Source organism: Primulina huaijiensis, chromosome 18 (assembly GCF_012295235.1).
Source record: "Primulina huaijiensis isolate GDHJ02 chromosome 18, ASM1229523v2, whole genome shotgun sequence".
Lineage (NCBI taxonomy): Eukaryota > Viridiplantae > Streptophyta > Magnoliopsida > Lamiales > Gesneriaceae > Primulina > Primulina huaijiensis.
The window spans coordinates 16378907-16398043 of NC_133323.1; the positions used below are offsets into that span (position 1 = coordinate 16378907).

General features: G+C 35.4%; 1 protein-coding gene across 3 annotated transcripts; it reads left to right on the forward strand.

Annotated features, from left to right (window-relative positions):
- Positions 1-1416: 1416 nt before the first annotated feature.
- Positions 1417-18235, forward strand: LOC140964452 (SEC12-like protein 2). Of its 3 annotated transcripts, none has more exons than XM_073424262.1 (11): positions 1417-1726; positions 2302-2396; positions 3025-3175; positions 3883-3974; positions 4085-4181; positions 16866-16941; positions 17022-17142; positions 17399-17515; positions 17613-17680; positions 17887-18009; positions 18093-18235. In XM_073424262.1, the coding sequence occupies exons 1-10, from the start codon at positions 1493-1495 to the stop codon at positions 17970-17972; spliced, it is 1137 nt and encodes a 378-aa protein (XP_073280363.1). In that variant the 5' UTR covers positions 1417-1492; the 3' UTR covers positions 17973-18009; positions 18093-18235. The 3 variants fall into 3 exon arrangements, with proteins under 3 accessions (XP_073280363.1, XP_073280364.1, XP_073280362.1); XM_073424263.1 differs by having other exon boundaries at positions 17887-17992; XM_073424261.1 differs by having other exon boundaries at positions 17887-18235.
- Positions 18236-19137: the final 902 nt, after the last annotated feature.

The window sequence follows — 19137 nt, forward strand, 5'->3', positions numbered from 1 at the left end:
GTTCTCTTTGAAAACATAGTGAGTGATTGTACACCATAAATATTATAGTGTTATTCTTTTCATATTGTCCATGGTTTTTACTCATATAATTTTCAGGGGTTTTCCATGTAAATCTCGATGTCAAATTTTATTCATTATTGTCTTATTATTATCTCAAGTTACCGCACATGAGACCAACATACATAACAAATGATACACCATTTTGAATTTTGTTTACCCAAGAATCTCTCTTTATAATACAATATAAAATATTAATATTAACATACAAATAAAGCTGATTATAGAGAAACACGAAGAACATTATCTAAATTCGATTTAATCCGATAGTGACACAATCCGCTTGTATCAGAGAAATCACAAAGAGAATAATAATACAATGATCTGTGTACTCAAATTTATATTACTCGTACTCTATGTATTATAAGGGTGTCAATTCGGGTGGGTTGGATGAGTTGGGTCGGGTTGAGCAATAATACTATTCAAAAATTGCTCAACCCGAACCCGAGCCAACCCGAAAACACTCAACCGAACCGAATCAACCCGATTTCGATTTTTTTTAAATTTTGTTAATTTAAACACATAATAACAATATCTCTCTCGTATATATGATTTAAATTTGAAAGTCTAATTGTAGAAAAAAAAATAATTTACAAAATCAAATAAACAATTGTTTAGAAAATAAAAAATGTTCAAATAAATATTAAATTATGAAAATTTATGATATAAATATACAATAAATATTTTTTCAGACATACAATATATAAAAATATAGGAAATATTTATTAATTATATTTTTTTAAAAAAAATAAAATTTTCGGGTCAACTCGAACCCAACCCAACCCAACCCTATCATTTTTTTCGGGTCAGCTATCGGGTCCAACCCGATTTGACCCGAACTCGAAAATCCCAAACCCAAACATGATTTTTTTCGGGTTGAATCGTGTCGAGTTGGTGGGTCGTGTCTGATTTTGACACCCCTGATGTATTATAAATAACATGATTTTTATTTCAATCTATGTTATATGCTAGATGAATCAGATTATTATTTTTCCATAAAACAACCTCCAATAACATTTGCCTTACATACTTTATAATTTTAATAAAGCAAAATTGCATAAGATCTTAGTTTATATATTTATCTATTTGCAATTTCAGTAACTTATATTAAATTTTTTTAGTTTTAGTTCATTATATTTGTTTAATTGATTAGTTTGTTTTTAATTTTTTTCAGTGCCACGACGTCATGATTTTGATGTGACACGAAGTAATATTTTCATAAAAAAGATTTAAAATAGTATATTGAACGAAAATCACAATTTTATCTAGGAGTAGCAACGACTCAGGTCCAACTAAACCGAGACTCGTCAGTCCCTCATTATGTCGGTTAATAATATTGCCATTTTTGTTTTTGCATTTATTTTATTTCTATCGCGCCGTCGGCTGAGCATACTTGGATCACGAGTCGAAAGCCCCCTCCCTCCACGCTCGGACAATGGGAAACGGCAATAATAAGGACGACGAATCGAGTTGCAAGAAGTACGGCGTCCCACTCTACGGAGCCGCGTGGGCTCCACTCGCCGCCGGGATTTCGGACTCGACCGCTTCTTCCTCCGTGAATGGCCACGTCGTCCTCTCCGGAGGCGGCGGGGAAGGACGCAGCGGCATTCCTAACGCGCTCCTTGTGGCCGCCTTGGACCTCGGTTCAAATTCTCTCTCTGATCAGCCCGTAAGCCTGTCAATCAATGAAGGCGCATAATTAATTATGTTCATATTTTTTTTAGATGCATATTTCGTTAATTGTGTTTGTGAGATGATTTAAAGTTCTACTTTATGATCGAATCTTAATTATAACTTTTAACTTGTCAGAGAATTGGAGTTGGAGTGGTTGGATCAATTTCATTCTTTTGATCAGATCGAAGTAAATGAATCGACGGGACAATTTTTTTGTTGTTCTGGGTGGTGTTCGTACGGATTTATTAGAATGTTACTTGATTTTGTAATCCAGTTATTCTTTTTTTTTTTGGGTGATAATATAGACAAATTAGAAGGATGTTTATAGCTGCCGCTGATATATTTTTTTGGGGGTTGGGGTGCTCCTTTTATCTTTGAACCATCTTATTATATGACACGATTGAAGACATTGGAAACTGTTATTTCGGATTGTTTGAATAGTTTCTGCTGTTGTCTTTCATTTACACTTTCTTTTAGGTTCAAGTGTAAATATTTGCTTGGTATCTGTACTTTTCTTTTGTTTACTTTTCGGTTGGGTCAATTATAAATGTATGCCTTGTATACTACAAGGTGGCAAAGCTTGGAACTGGTAGTGATTTGCCATACAGAATTGCTGTTCATCCTGGAGGTGAAGGTGTTATTTGTTCATTGCCTAAAAGTTGCAGGTATATTGTGCCATATAATATTCTTGAACAGACATTCATTTAGTGGCTTCTAGTTTTGTCTTTACTAGTCCTGGATTAATTGTGTTCAAAAAATCGAGTCAGGAATTTCTGATTTATATCCTACATGAGCGAGGGTGGAGAATATGATAGAACTTCTCCTATGATCAACCAAATCCATAGTCTGCATTGCTCTTCTATTGATATTTGTGTTACTTTAACATGTAAGGAACAACGTTTCAGAGAATATTTCACGGAGAACTTTTCATTATCATATTTTACTATTGTTTCTTTAGAATGGTATATAAGCTCCTTGTCGAGGAACCAATTAGAAGTTAATGATACACTATAAGATCTGCCAGTTATTCTATCTTCTGAATATGCACGGGAGTCTCCTGCTGTGCTTGCTTTTTCTGTATATAAGATTATGGAGTTAATAGTAGGAGTTGACTGTTGAGCTTAAACTCAAATTTAAAAAAGTTCTATAAATTTCCAGTATTGCTTAGCAGCCACACTGGTGAAATAAGTAAATGTAATGCTATTCTGACAAGCCCTTTGCATTCAGTTTTTGGCAGATGTTTGTTATTGAAGTATGTGTTATATTTGGATAATCATATGGTCTTTCTTGTAGGTGGTTTGAATGGGAAGCGAACACGAGTGAGGACAAGCATAGTTTGAGTCTAAAGTCATCTGAGAAAGTCCTTCAGCAATTAGAAGATGTTGGGCAACAATTGGGAATTACCTTTAACCCTGAGGGAAATTTACTAGCTGTTGGTGGTGAGGTATAGTCGTATAGAACTTGGATATTTTTTGATCTTTCAAAAGCATAATGTTGAAGACCATATATACTGCATCTTTTGGCTTGAGACATAGAAAAACTTTGTTGATACGTACCAGCAATCAATGGAGCATGAATGGGATCTTTCTTTTTTATGGGAAGAATTAAGAAATCAATAACAAGATATAACGATTTTTTAAATAGTATTGATTAAAAATCTATTTTTAAAAATCTGAGTAAGTGTTCTACTTGGCCGAGGCAGTTTGGTCCTCCCTTCTTTCCTTCCTCAACATCAAAATTATTAAGTTTTATAGTGCTACATTCATTGTATATTCATCTTTGTGTTGATTTATTATAATAATGTTATCATCGTGTTTTTTTGCTTTAGTGGTCTCAGAATGAGAGAGATATCGGTTTCTCGATACAGTTGGTGACTTTTTTTTACCAGGACTTGGCTTTACTTATGCCTTGTTTTTCTTAATAGCCAGTGATAATGGACTTCATTAGGTGGATTCTCTTCTTATAACATGAGACATACTGGTTTCATTTTACATAATAGCCGGTTTTAAGAAATAAGTTATTTAATTGCAAATCTTTTTATGCTTATATTTCAAAAATAAAAACAGTGTCATCACAGTTTCCTATTTTTACAAGAAAAGTGTTGTTTTGTGGCTATTGTGGTTAACATTTAACTTATTTGGTGCTGCACAGGATGGCAGGCTAAGGATTTGTAAATGGCCAAGCATGGAAACTACCCTGGATGAGTCTAGTGGCCATTCTTCTGTGAAGGATTTAGATTTCAGGTTCTGTGTACTTGATTTATTGCTTGAGTTGGACACTGCATTTGAATTATTGGAAGGAAATGGTATCATAACATGAGCTCTAATACGATGCTCTTGAGTGACTCATGCAGCCCCGACGGGAAGTTTCTTGTCTCTGTGGGAAGTGGCCCTGGAAGGATCTGGAATGTCGCATCGTCAACATCAATTGCTTCTCTTCCGAAGGAAAATGTATTACTACTTTTATGCAGTTATGATAGTAGACAATATTCATTTTATTTATAATCCATTCTAAAAATGTTGTTAATTTTTTTGGGGGGTTGTGTTTGTGAGAGCAAAAATGTGTGAAGATATATATCATAGGACAGATCATCACACCTGCATGCTCTCTTTGTTCCTTCAGTTTCTGCTATATACTCAGGATGCTAAAGAATGTTGTGCTTCAGATGGACATCTGTTAGGATTGGTGAAGGTGTTTGGAGGGGGTGAATAAACACCTCAACAATTTTTCTTCTTCTATGAGCTAAGGAGATGTCAGCTGGTGTTAACAGTCAAAATTAGATATCGATCTTCTAAGTTCAGTGGACAACTAGAAAATCAATGCGTGAAGTACAACCAAACATAGTGAACTAAATAAAATTAGTAGACCACAATCACTAAATAGCTAAGGAGTACTGCAACTGAAAATAAATAACATAGAGATTGTTTATGGATGTTCGAAGAACAAATCTCTTCTACATCTCTTATTCTTCTGTTTCCAAAAGTATTTTACTAAAAGACTTTGATAGTTACAAAAATTGCTATCACCCTTTTAGTAGGACCTACCACTGCCTAACTGAAACTCGTATTAACTTTTCACAACTAAAATCAATCTGCTTAAAAAGAATCTTTCTGTCAGTTACATAACTCACCCAAGATACAATATAAATTTGATACACTTGTGAATAAAAAGTTAAGCACAGATGATCCTTAAAATAAATCGGATATGACTTTATGCGTGTGCTTGTTAATTTCAGCAGAGCTTCTCAGATAGTAGATGTAAGAGATCGTAGAGTGTGTAGAGAATTTGATGAATCTTGAGATGACCTTATAAAGAGAATTTGCAACAATCAGATTTGAACGACTATAATCTAGTCGTACTAGGGCCATAACAGAAATGGTACTAGATGCCACGTGTCATTCGTATTTTACCAAAAATAGTATGAAGCAACAAATGCCTGGAGTACTGACATGAAACGACCATAAAGTTTGTCTTTTATTCCAAGAACGTTCTATGATGATCGGGTTTATTGATTATCTGTTTTCACTATCTAAGGAAACATATCAGATATCGGCCGATATAATGATTCAGTAGACAACAGAGATATTTGGATCAGTCAGTAGAGACTTCGTTTTCTTTGATTTGGTAGACCACAAAAGTTAAGAAAAAATCTTCTGAAATATGCGTGAGGAGTCTTCTGAAATGTGCGCGAGAGGTCTTCTTAAATATGGTCTGCTGGATTTTTTGTTTGATGGATTTATTACTTATATACTTTTATGATTTGTAACACATCACCAAAACTTTTGAATACCCAACAATTTTTCTCTCTTTGGTGATGTCAGAATTTAGCACATTATAATAGTCATATATGATTTATATAAATAATCATAGAATCAGATACGTACAAGTCAAGACTCAAGATAAAAAATAATTAAAGGGTTATGTTGTGGGATGAATATCCCTTGTTTCGGCAGGTACCCTATTTTCTTCTTTGGCATTTGTACTCTCCGGCCTTTCCTCATTTTTGGTATCGGCCTCCTTTATATACTGCACATTATCGAGCTTCTCAGAGAGCTCTTGACGACTCTTTTGCCTACTGTCTGCAAGTTTATTCTGATTTACAACCACAGTAGCATGAGAATCCATCAAGTTGGCCTTGAATTGCAGAAAGGATCCGTGAAGAGTCATGAAATCATGTTGGAGAGTCTCCACATGTGCAAGAATTTTTGTTCTGAAATTTTCAAAGTTGTGAAGCCATCAGAGATACCATGCTTAGTTTCCTTAACCAATATTTGCAGAGTCTGACCCATATGTTCAGGATCGGCCAACTTTGCTTCAACTGGAGGAACAAACTCGGATTTAGGGGATGAGGCCTTTGATCTTGCCATTCTGTTATGAACAGCTTGAAGCCTAGCAGCCACGTCTTTTGGAGTTGAACAGGGGATGTTCTCTGGACATCTTCCATAGTAGCAACTTCAGTGACAACCATTTCTTGAGATACAATAGGAGGAGAGATTATATGATCTAGCCTTTCATGCATCTCTCGTGGATGTGCCTCAAGAAGATTGAGAGCTCAGGAAGAGAAGAAGTTTGGAGTTGAGTTTCTGGAGGAGGTGGCAGAAATCGGATCTTCTGGAGCTGGAGCTTGCCGAGGATCAGCCATGGTGTTATCAACAGAAAGTGCCATTTGGGCAATGGAATTAACAATATTCCCAATTGACAATGCTAAGTTTCTGGTAGATAAAAGAGGAGGATTGCTGAGGTTGTGCAGTAGTGAACTTGACAATTGGAGAAGGTGCAGGAGTACTGGATGCAGTCTAGATTTTGCAACTTTCTCTACTGACTTGTCATAAATGTGCAGAGAAGCATGTGCCTTAGAAGCCATTATGACAACAAATTCAAGTTCCATCATAGCAAGAGTGGATAGAATTGCTGAGTTGTAGAATAACTGCAGCATCATGATAGGCGGTTGGGCTCTGGTGATCATAGTTTGCCTTCAGAGCAGTCAAGGCTTCACTTAGCTTTGAGATCTTGAACTTTGCCAAAATGTCATCTCTTCTGGACATTGCTGAGCAACATTGTTTGTTCTTGCCTGAGCGAAGACCATCGTTTCCAGCTTCACTGCTTTGGCCAACCTTTTCCTATTCTTCTCAAAAACAGCAAACCTAGTAACGTGATAGGATCGATTAACGTAACAAGAGTGTTTAGAAGGGGGGTTGAATAAACACTCACAATTAAAACTGATCTTTTCGAGTTTTGAGTTCAGTTTTGTGAGAAACTGAATCTCGGAATCTTGTTGGTCAATGACAATCAGTTAAACTGAAGTAGTTGCGGAAATTAACTGACTGAAAGATAGAATACAAAACTGAAATAAAATATACAAGGATTGTTTCTAGATGTTCGGAGATTTCAATTACTCCTACGTCACCCCTTCTATCTCAAGGATAGGATTTCCACTAAAAGACTTTGATCGAATACAAGATTTGTACTGACCCACTTCAGTTTGGACTTATCACTGCCAAAAACTGAAACTCTTAGTATTACAAGATATTCTCAGTGCGTAACTGATCTTAGCACTATCGAATTTAACGATTATTACAAAGTGCTAGTGAGCTCAGATTGTAGCCTTGACTGCTACGAATAAATCAAGTAAGGGTGAGCTGAGATTTTGACAGAGTAACAGCAAGCTTTTAATAGAGTGATCTGTATCTTCTTCTTCAGCTGTTCTTCTGTCATATTTATAAGCTTCCCTTCCAACGCTAACTTGAGATATGTTTGAATCTTTGTTTCCGTTGATTGCCACTTCATCATTCCTTGGGCATTGTTTGCTTCATTTATTGTAATGCGGCGTCTTAATTGCTTTAGCCGAAATGCGTTGTTCTAAGCTGTATTGATTGAAGTGCGGCGTTTCATATTCAGTTGCAATCTGCTATGTCTCTTTGTCGGTTGAATGTTCTTTCCCGAGACATGTTTAGTTGGAGGAAGCATACGGCTGAATATATCAACTGATCGGTTTCCAACTGATCAGTTTGGATCTGCTGATTTCAGTTGTTAAGTCCAGTTTGCTGAATATAATTGCGCGTATTAGTAGGTTGATCAGTTTGTCAAACTCCAGAATTTAGAGTTTGGTTGATATTTTGTCAAACGCCAACAACTGATCAGTTTTCTTTATTAGATCTGCCGATTTCAGTAGTTAAGTCCAGTTGCTGAGTATAATTGCGCGTATCAGTTGGTTGATCAGTTTGTCAAACTCCAGAATTTCATATTTTGTCAAACGCCGGAATTTCGTTTCCAACATAACGGTTCACATCTTGACCCATTAATCAAAATACATAATTTTTTGATCAGTGAAGGCTTCAACCTCTTCCATATGGAGATCAATTTGAGTCTGCATAGGGGATTTAGGAGCCTCTTCATCTTCTTTAGCGATGGGCTCTACAATCATCTTTCTTTTGCCCTTATCAGACATAACAGGGCGATGCAATCCAGATCAGGTGTCCTCAAGCTGAGGTTCACGAATGACCACTCCTGATGGTCTAGGAGCAAAAAAATATTGGAAGAGGAACTAAACTTGGATGTAGTGGCAGAAGGTGGTGACTTAGGATTTGCTGGTTGGGGTTCAGAGAGCGTGAATTGATGGGGATATTATTAGTGGGATTTGTTGGAGAGACGGTTTTGATGACAGTTCGGCAATGGTGACAATTTTATTTGGAGCTTTGATTTTGATGGTTCTTGGTTTCTTTTTGGCGGCATGAGGTACGAGCATAACATCTGAGCCTTTAGAGGTAGTGATATTAGAATCACTTTGAAGAACAAGTTTTCTCTTTTGACTTCTTCTTGGTGGCAATGGCTTGGGTTTCACCAAGTACTTTCTTTATTGAGGCAAGAGAGATAGAAGAAACCTTGAGAAGAAGAGCCACGACATTTGCAGGATCCGACAATTTTGTTTTACTCAAGACACCCATAATTTCAAACAACTTGTTGAGTTGAATAGCAAAACCAGTGGATCTCTTTCCGTTCATATCCATCAGTATATTGAAAATAATAGAGGACCAGTTCACCAGCACTCCTGCAGTGAGAGCAACACTCACCAAAAACTTCTCTTTCGTGCTGACATCAAGAGATCCAGTTTTAACCAGAAGTGCTTTTGAAATGAGATCCATGAGCACTTGAAATTCCATCATCATCTCTTTCTTCTTACATGAGATCAAGATGGTGTTTCCGATGGCAAAGAATTTTAGTTTCATCTCAAAAACAATAGACCGAGACAATGAGGAGATATTAGAAAGACCTTGGTTGGGGTGATTGAAGGTGGAGACAAACAAAGCTTCATCAATAGAAATAGTCTTGTGGCTTTGGGGAAACTTCCTACTTGTGACTCGGTGCAAAGAAGGTAGCCTATCTATGTCTTATGCCCGTAATGGTGTAGCTTATGTCGGAAGCAAGAGGAGAACCAGGATCATCTATTGGTGCATTGTTATTTTTCGAGTGGTATACGGATAAAAATGTTGCAAGAGTTGGGCTTTGAATGGACTTTTCCGAGTAAGGCACAAGACATGTTCATTATGGAGCAGGGCCTTCCCACCGGGAGAAGATTTACGAGATTCTGGTATCTGGCAATCCATTGCATTTTTTGGTCAATATGGCTGAAGAGGAACAACAGAATATTCGTAGATTTGTCGAAGTTCGTGGATGACGTCTGAGAGAAGATCAAATCCAGAGTTGCGAATTGGACGACTAAGTTGACAGAGTTTAATCACTTATCTATTTCAGATTTAGTTAGGGATTGAAAATTTATATAGTCACGACGATAGTGTGGTAGTGTTTTTTCGATTTCAACAGTAACTCGTTTTGTGGTTTAATCATCCGCTACTATTGTAATACGTCTATTATAATAATAAAGTTTAGTTTCCAATCAAACAAAATGGAAATAGTCTTGCCACCTAGACTGCATGAGACTTAGCTCGCATCAGTAATGATAGCTTTGTAGTAGAATTCCAATAAGGTATCCTCATATATGATAATAGTGAGGCTGAGAAATATGCGAAGTCTAGAAGACTCCAAAGATTTGAACATGGATACTATAGCAGCATACTCAATAGCGTAAACAAACTCAAAGTTACCTTGGCTGACAGTCATCTTGTTGGCGGCCATTTCTGCAAAAGTATGAATAAATCTCAGTAAAGAATTTCAAGAATGCAAGAACGTTGCCAAGAGAGTTTTGAGAGCAAGAATACGAGGAGTTTGCTGAGAAAATAAGTAAAAGATAAATGAGGCGGTGAAAGAGTACAACCAGAGGAGCAAACACGGAGACAAATGTCAACATGTTTGTGGTTACTTTCAAAAAATTTAAAATAATTTACCCGTTGAGTAACCAATAAGAAAAATGAAGGGATTTTAAACTTTTAATAGAAACAACTGTCAGCTGTCCTTAAAGATTAATGATTAGAAAACGATCAAGCTGATTACATTATATCATAACGACTACTGAATAAAGAGTTGGTGAAAATCAACATATATATAAATTAGTAAACCCTTCCGTTTTCTCTGTGTAATCAGTTAAATAATGTTTAGCAAAGCTGCGCTAAACACGAAAATGTGATTATCCCATAAAATTATGCATAATCTTTAAGAAATAATTAAGATAAATCGATTAGTTCTAAAATATTTCGAAAATATGAAAACTTTAGCCTCCGGTAGACACATATTTCAGTCTGATATCTTTCTTCACAACATAATCTCTGATAAAGTGATGCATGATATCAATATGCTTGATTCTTTAGTGTAACACATGATTATATGTGATCGCAATAACAATTGTTTTATCACAAAATATAGGAGATTCAGAAGCGTTTATCCCGTAATCTCTTAATTGTTATTAAATCCAGAGGAGCTAAGAACAACAGCTCTCGAAAGCAAAATATTCAGCTTTTGTTGTTGAAGTAGCAACAAAAGTTTGCTTCTTACTAAACCATGAAATCAGTCTCATTATCATCTTCATCATCATAGCACATTCTCGCTAGTTGTGAGGTCGACTATATGGATATTAGTTCTTCAAACTAAGCAATCTTCCCACATGCCATCTCTTAAACCAAGATCTAAGATATCCTCCTTAACCACCTTTATCCAAGTTTTAAATGACCTGTCATTCTTTCTACTCCATCTATTAACCTGCCAATCTAAGATATGTCGGATTGGGGTTGTGTTTGGTCTCCTCTTCACATGACCAAACCATGTTAGACATCTTTCCCTAATCTTATCTTCTATGGGGAATTCTATCCTCTTCACATGACCAAACCATGTTAGACGTCTCTCCATAATCTTATCTTATCTGGGAGCTACAACTAAATAGCTCATAAACCATGAAATCAGTCTATCACCAAGAAATTGAGAGGAACCACTTGCACTTTTCCTATCTAGCGTGCACCCTCTATTGAAATTTCCCCTTCATCTTTGTCAAGTTTAGTTTAGCTCAATGGATTGGTTTGCAGCAGAGCATATTTCTATGCCAAACTTTTTTAGCGTTTCTTTGAAAATTCTAGATTCGATCTATTTAATTTGCAGTCCTAGGAAGAATGTTAATTCTCGTTCTCATCAAAATTTTCCCACATTAAACTGACAAATTTCTGAGATAATCGAGAGTTAATAGATCCAAAAATAATATCATCCACATAGATTTGCACAAGTAATGTATGTCCATTTGTCACAAATTTGAATAGAGTCTTATCCACAAGGCCTATAGTAAATTCATGATCAATTAAGAATTGAGATAAAATATCATACCATGCTCTAGGTGCTCGTTTCAATCCATACAAGGCTTTATGTAATTTAAATACATGATTTGGCAAAGTATGATCAAGGAATCAGGAGGTTGTTCGACATAAACTTCTTCAATCAGGAATCCATTCAAGAATGCACTTTTTAAAATTAATATGATATGCTTTAAAGTTCTTAAAAGCATTATGAATAAGGAGTATTCTAATGGCTTCAAGTCTAGCAACATTAGAGAATGCTTCATCGAAGTCTATTAACTCTTCTTGTCTAATCCTTTTGCTACTAATCTTGTCTTATTTCTTATTACTAGTCAATCTTCGTTCAGTTTATTTCTGTAGATCCTTCCGGTTTCTAGAACTGATTAGTGTATGGTCTAGGTATTAAATTCCATAATTTATTTCTATCAAACTGATTCAGTTCTTCCTGCATAGTTTTTATCCAACTAAGATTATAAAGAGCTTCATCTATCTTTTAAGTTTCAAGTTGAGATATAAAAGCAACGTAGATATTTTCATTTATTATTTGCCTTCTAATTCTAAAAAGATCTGAATGATGCTCTAATTAAGGATACCCACCAGAAAGACTAACCCAATCCATAACGATGTATCGGAAAATAAAGCATTTTTATACTAGACCAACCATCAGGAGAAGAAAATACGACGAGTACGTAGATATCCTCTGCTAGTTGTAGGCTAACATCAGTATGTACATGAACTTCAGTGAGTGATTCTTGATCAATGACATTCTCTTCTACATTGTTCCATTCTCTGTTGATTTGCTGTTCTGGTTCTAACTCAGGTACTTCTGGTTCAGGAGATTGAATAGATCATCTTGTCACAATAACTTCATCATCACTTTCCTGTAGATCTAAATGAATGCTTGCCATTCTATCACTAAAATCATGTAGATTAGATTGTACTCGAGTATCAATTAGTTAATCAAAGACCACGTTAATTGTTGTTTCCACATTTAATGTTCTGTTATTAAACACTTTAAAAGCTTTTCTGATAGGAGAATATGCCAGAAATAGACCAACATCTGACTTAGTATCAAAAGCAGATAAATGAGTTTTACCATTATTATTATGAATAAAACATTTGCATCCAAATACATGAAAGTAAGAAATGTCAGGTTTCATATTATTCCAAATTTCATACGGAGTTTTACCAGCTGTCTTGTTTACCATTTTTTCTGTTTTGAGTATAACATGCAGTGTTTACTGCTGCTGCCTTAAAACGTTGAGAGATGTTTGAATCAACTAGCATTGTTCGTGCAACTTCTTTCAGAGTCATGTTTCTTCTTTTGGTAACACTATTTTGTTGATGAGTTCTTGTTGCACAGTACTCATGTCTGATTCCACATTAATCTATATAAGTCTTAAGAGTTTTGTTAGTAAATTCAGTACTGCGATCACTTCTAATTTTGTTAATCATACAAGATTTTTCATTTTGAACACATTTCACGTACTTGATCAGTTGAGAACTTGTTTGATCTTTACTGCTGAGGAAGATTACCAAGTAAATATAGAGAAATCATCTACAATCACAATCGTATATTTCATTCTCTCCAAACTTAATATAGAGATAGGACCATACAAATCCATGTGTAACAAATCCAAGCATCTAGAAGAAGATCTACTTATTTTTTTTCCTTCTGAAACTAGATCTGACCAGTTTTTTTAATTGACAAGCTACACAGGTTCTACTCTTTACATATTCCAGTTTCGGTAGACCAGTAACCAAGTCTAATTTACTCAAATTTTTAGTAGATTTAAATTTTAAATGATTTAATCTTGTTTGCCATAGCCAATGTTTATCTTCATTAGCAGCAATGAAACAAATAGCTTTTTTAGGTTGACCATGTTTCCAATTGATTTTATATGTATTGCCATTTTTTGTTCCAATCAGTAGAGTATCATTATCAACATTCTTTACCATGCATGTGTGAAATTTTCTGAATATCCACTATCACGTAACTGACTGATACTGATCAAATTATAGCACAGATTCCCAACTAATAAGACATTAATAACAATGTTGCCATGAATAATTTTACCCTTACCCACACTCTTACCCTTTGAGTTGTCTCCAAGCATGATTCTTGGTCCACTATATTAAGAGACTTCTGAAAGTAATTTGGCTTGTCATGTCATGTGCCTAGAACATCTACTGTTAGATGCCAAATAGAGCTACTTACATCAGCAGAATCCTTGTTTTCATGTATACGCAAATATTATTAACTGATACCCAATATATTCTGGTGAAAATCGGATTAGTCCCTTAGGAGCTCATATTTGTACTTGCCTAACAGGCCGTGTAAATCGTGTGTCCGTTGGGGTGTGTGCGACAGAGGGTCTGAAATAATTTCTTTTAAAATGTACTCTATCATGTTGTTCCCACCTGTTTTTTTTGCCTTCTGGTCTATATCTCTTCTGAACAGGTCTGCTGTTATGGAATCGGTGATGTCTGACCTTCACTGAGATATGCTTTACTTAGACTTATCCTCTGCTGGATCCAGTCTATTGATGAACTCCTCTCAGGCTGGACATAACCAAGTCCAAAGTGCCTTCCTTTGTTCATCTGATTTAGAAACTTTTCAACTTGATTTCAGTTTCCTTATCTTCATACATCGTGCGGGATCTTACAAAGCGAATATATTTCCCTTCGCATCTATCCAGATGCGATTGAATACTGGTTTCAGAAGATGTGCTTTCATTGTTACTAAAACCAAGACCTGTACTTTCTCCAGATTGCTTTTGCAACTTTTGCATCTTTTCCAGAGAAACAGAAGATTTATTCCACGCATTTACCAATAGAGCCGACTTCTTGTTTTCATTCAGTAGCATATGTTAATCTGCATTCACTCTGTCATTCTCTGTCTTCAGCTTACTCACTCCAGCCTTGAGAACCTCTCAATTGTCTGTTTGTATACAATTGGACTTGTCGATTTGGTCAGTCAGACTTCTGTTTCAATTTTGACTTTCTCGAATGATTGAGAAAGTTTCGAGTACTCTTCTACCATATCATGCAATGCTTTTAACAAGATCATTACATGTAAATTATTCAGAGTCAAAGTTAAATACCTCATCGTTTGTTGTTTCCAGATCAGCATCGACCATCAGGCATTGAACTCTCTCATCGTCACTGTCAATGGATTGATTTTCTGAATCTGAAGACTCAAAATCTGAATCTGCCTATTTGCTCCCGTTTTTCTTAGCAACCATAGCTTTTTATGTCTTTTTTGAACTTTTTTCTCATCCTTCTAGGATTCTTATGCTTCTTTGAATCATTTTTCTTTGGCTTGGTACACTCAAGCAATGAAATGTCATTTCTTCCCACAATTGAAATATGTCATGTCATTATTAGATGAATCTTTCTTGTAGTTCTTGTTTTGATTCGATTTTTCTTCATCAATCTTCTGAATTTATTTACAAATATTGACTTTGCATCATTTCTGGTTTGTTCTACAATATTTTCAGTAGATGTTTCAGTAGATGGTTCAGCAGTGGCAGATAAATATTTTGTTGGCAGACTGGATGAAGATTCTCCTTCAGTTCTTGCTTTTAATTCAAACTCATATGCATTCAAGTCAGCAAACAGATCATGCAATTTCACCTTGTTCAAATCTTTAGATTCCCTCGTTGCAATGGTTTGACATCCCATTTTTTAGGCATTGCTCTCATGACTTTTAGAGCAATTTTCCGGTTGGTGTATTCCTTTCCAAGAGAAGCTAATTCAATCACCACGCTGCCGAATTTCTCAATCAAAGTCAATTAGAGATGCTCCAAGTTTTCATCTTCATGCTTTCAAGCTTTTGCATAGCCACAATGAGTTTATTTTCATTGCCTTCACAAAGTGTTAACTTCTCCCAATTTTTTTTTTTTTGCAGTTGAACATGTCTTGATTTTGCTGAAAATATTTTTGTCGAAGGTTTTATACAGAATGACTTTGGCCACATTATCTAGATTAGCTTTCTACTTATCTTCAGATGTCCATTCGCATCGGGGCTTTTTCATCATTTGAACTTCTGCCAGTGATAGCAGCAATGATATTTATTTTCATAATCTCCATTGGTCCATCGGTAGTAACATACCACATGTCATCATCTTGTGCAGTTAAATGAGCCAGCATTATGATCTTCTATTCATCAAACTATTCTTTGGAAAACATATAAATCTTGTTGAATGAAGCCTCATTGATTTTGAAGGTTTAGAGGTCGGGAAAACCTGCGTTGATACCACTCGTTTGGATTGATGGAGGTGTTTAGAACGAGGTGAATAAATACCTCACCAATTTTTCTTCTTCTTTGAGCAAAAGAGATCTCAACTAGTGTTACCGGTCAAAATCAGATCTCATTAAGTTCAGTGAACAAGTAGAAAAATCAATGCGGAAAAAGTCCAGCTAAACTTAGTGAATCAAATAAAATAGCAAACCACGGTCAATAAATAGCTAAATAGTAGTATTGCAACTGAAAATAAATGACACATAGATTGTTTATGAAAGTTCGAAAGACGAATATCTTTTTCTCCCCTTCTTCTATTTCTAGAAGGATTTTACTAAAAGACTTTGATTGTTTAAAAAATTGCAACTACACACTTCAGTAGGATTTATCATTGCCTAACTGAAACTCATTGTATAAACTTTTCACAATTAAAATCAATCTGCACAGAAAGGTTTTTTTTTGTCAGTTACAAAAACTCACACAATATGCACTATAAATTTGATATGCTTGTGAATAAAAAGCTAAGCACAGATGATCTCTAAAATAGATCGGATATGACTTTATGCGTGTGCTTGTTAATTTCGGCGGAGTTTGAAAATCTCAGATGGTAGATGTAACAAATCGTAGAGTGTGTAGAGAATTTGCAGAATCTTGAGATGTCTTTTTATAGAGAATTTGCAACGTTCAGATTTGAACGGCTTTAATCCAGTCAGTCGTACTAGGGCCATAACATAAATAGTACAAGATGCCACATGTCATTCATTTTTACCAAAATTGTATGGAGCAATAAATGCCTGAAGTACTGACATCAAACAGCCGTAGAGTTTGTCTTTTTTTTCAGCATTTAAGGATACATAGTAGAGACTGGCCAACATAATGATTCAGTAGACATTAGAGATATTTGGATTAATCAGTAGAGACTTCGTTTTCCTTAATTTGTTATACCTACAAAAGCTTAGAAAAGTTGGCTTCTGAAATATGGTCTACTTGATTTCTTATTTGCTGAATTTTATTACTTGTGTACTTTTGTAATTTGTAGCACATCACTAAAACTTATAATCACCTGACATTTGTGCATTTACTTGTGATTGTTTAGCTTTTATGCTGTTTAATGTCCCATTCTCAATTCACCATTTTCAATCATCTCGCACCTTATCCAGGATGAGGTTTTTGGCTTTTGTCGGTTCTCACGTGGTACCGATGCGGATCAGGTTCTATATGTCACAGCAGTGCGAGGTGAGACTCTTCTACCAATGTATTTCTTATTTAAAGGATTTGTCAATAGCACGGAAGACATTGCTTTTCTCTATGCATAGATAATGGTGGCAGTATTGTGAAGTGGAACACTACTTCATGGAAAAGGATGAATTCAAGACATGTTGTCCGGGATCCTGTTTCCGCTTTTAACGTGTCACCTGACGGAAAGCTCCTTGCATTGTAAGTGTTATTTGCTAATCTTTTTAAAAGCTCGTCCTTTGTTTTCTTCTGACTCTGTGCATTCATGTATTGCAAACTGCTGTTGGGCTCTGTAAATAGTTAGAACTTAGAGGTTTTGGACTACTAGAGTTGGTTGGATCATGTGGGTGGCTATGTTCTTTGTTGAATGATCGAAAATAAATTCTGTTGTATGTAAATTAATATAAATTGCGTTTTCTGGGCTCTATATTACTCTTTATGAATTGCTAAACTGCAGAGGAACAATACAAGGGGATATTTTGATTTTAAGTTCTACCAGTATGCAAGTGCGGACTATTGTCAAGAAAGCACATCTTGGCCTTGTAACTGCATTGGCGTTCTCACAAGATTCAAGGTTGGGAGATCTTCTGCATGTCATTATACCATTTGAACAGTTTCAGCAAGCTTGAATGTGTTAAAACAGATACCCAACTATATCTTGTTTTCAACAGGGCATTGATATCCGCATCTCTAGATTCAAGTGCTAGGGTGACATTAATCAAGGATACAAAGAAAAAAGGTATGATCCCATTATATAATCATAAGATCCATTCTGGTGAAGTTTGGTATCGATTAAAAGCGAAGTTCTGAATTATCTTCTCCTAGTGCTCGAAAACAGAGGTGGAAGCATAGTTTTAGAATGATTTGAAATTATTCTCTTATGTTTCTTGAGGCTGGCAACAGTATGTTTTTCTTCTTGCTCATCACTTGATACAATTTTTACAGGAGTGAACTTGTGGATAATTCTGTTCGTCATTCTGATCGCTGTAGCTGTATATTATTATGCTAAAAACGAAGGACTTCTCCTTTGAGGCCACGATTTTTAGACCAAGTTGCTATAACTGCCTTGTGAGTATACTATACTATCTCTTGTTCCTCATCCTCAACACATTTAACTTAAGGCATTTGTCGCTGGTGTATGATATTAACAGGTCGCACATAACACAAATGATTAAAGCTCACTTCATTTAAAGTGTTGCATTGTAATTTGTATTTCCTGAATAGTTTCTTGGAGGTATTTGTGACAGGTAATGTTACTGATTTGTTTGTTACAATTTGATTTCTTTATCATCAATACACGGAGGTATACTTGTTCAAAACCTGCGTACGTTGCACCACCATTTATTACAAACACAAAAGGAAATTGATAGTTACCAAATGATTTTAAAACTGAACTCGCATGTTCTTTGCTAATGCCCTTATTGGTACTTCCGATTGTCATTTGTGCTCCCACCATATTTCCGAATACAATCAATTAAATCGTCCGATGACTGCTCTTACGCAACTGGAGAAGTTCGTGCTCCAATTCATCTATCTCGTAAGATAATTCAAATAAATAATATCATCGAGAGTCAAAGGAATCGACTCTATCCATCTCCAGTTCCAAATCCTTACTTTATTATGAAGGGACTCCAGAGTCGAGAAGTTTTTTGAATTTATTTATGAAGTTGATTTTAGTTTTGTTTGAAAATCAACTGATCAATATTGGCTTACAAGGTTTAGATATCATTTTCTCAAGGAGCTGACTCACATTCGAAAAAGAACTCAAAAATCTTAAGTGTTTATTCAACTCTCCTTCTAAACATTTTATTCGAGTTAACCGATCTTAGGTGCAATAAATTTCTAATTTTGTTAGAGACATCGAAACTTGGCGCTTCTCTTGTTGTACTGGAACCTCTACTACTCGTTTTCTTTTAAAATATATTAATTTTTTTTATTCTTTAAAACTTTGGGCGCACACACGCGCACACACACATATATATATACTTTGCACCATTTAAAATAACTTAATCAACCATTTTATTCAAAAATCCAAAAGTGCAGTGCAAAACGTAAAAATCGTAAACATCAAGACAAAGATAAAGCTAGCATTTTTCAAAAGAGAAGCATAAACATTTTAAATCCTCTCGATACCACTCATAAGCATCAAAAGTCCTTAAAATATTTAAAGTAATGTAAATCATAATGTGGAAAAAT

Bases quoted from the DNA above. Each gene is read 5' to 3' on its own strand.
- LOC140964452 (XM_073424261.1), top strand. From the start codon at position 1,493: ATGGGAAACGGCAATAATAAGGACGACGAATCGAGTTGCAAGAAGTAC. The intron at 3,975-4,084 runs GTTCTGTGTACT...TGACTCATGCAG, and splicing joins GTGAAGGATTTAGATTTCAG to CCCCGACGGGAAGTTTCTTG. The intron at 4,182-16,865 runs GTATTACTACTT...CACCTTATCCAG, and splicing joins CTTCTCTTCCGAAGGAAAAT to GATGAGGTTTTTGGCTTTTG.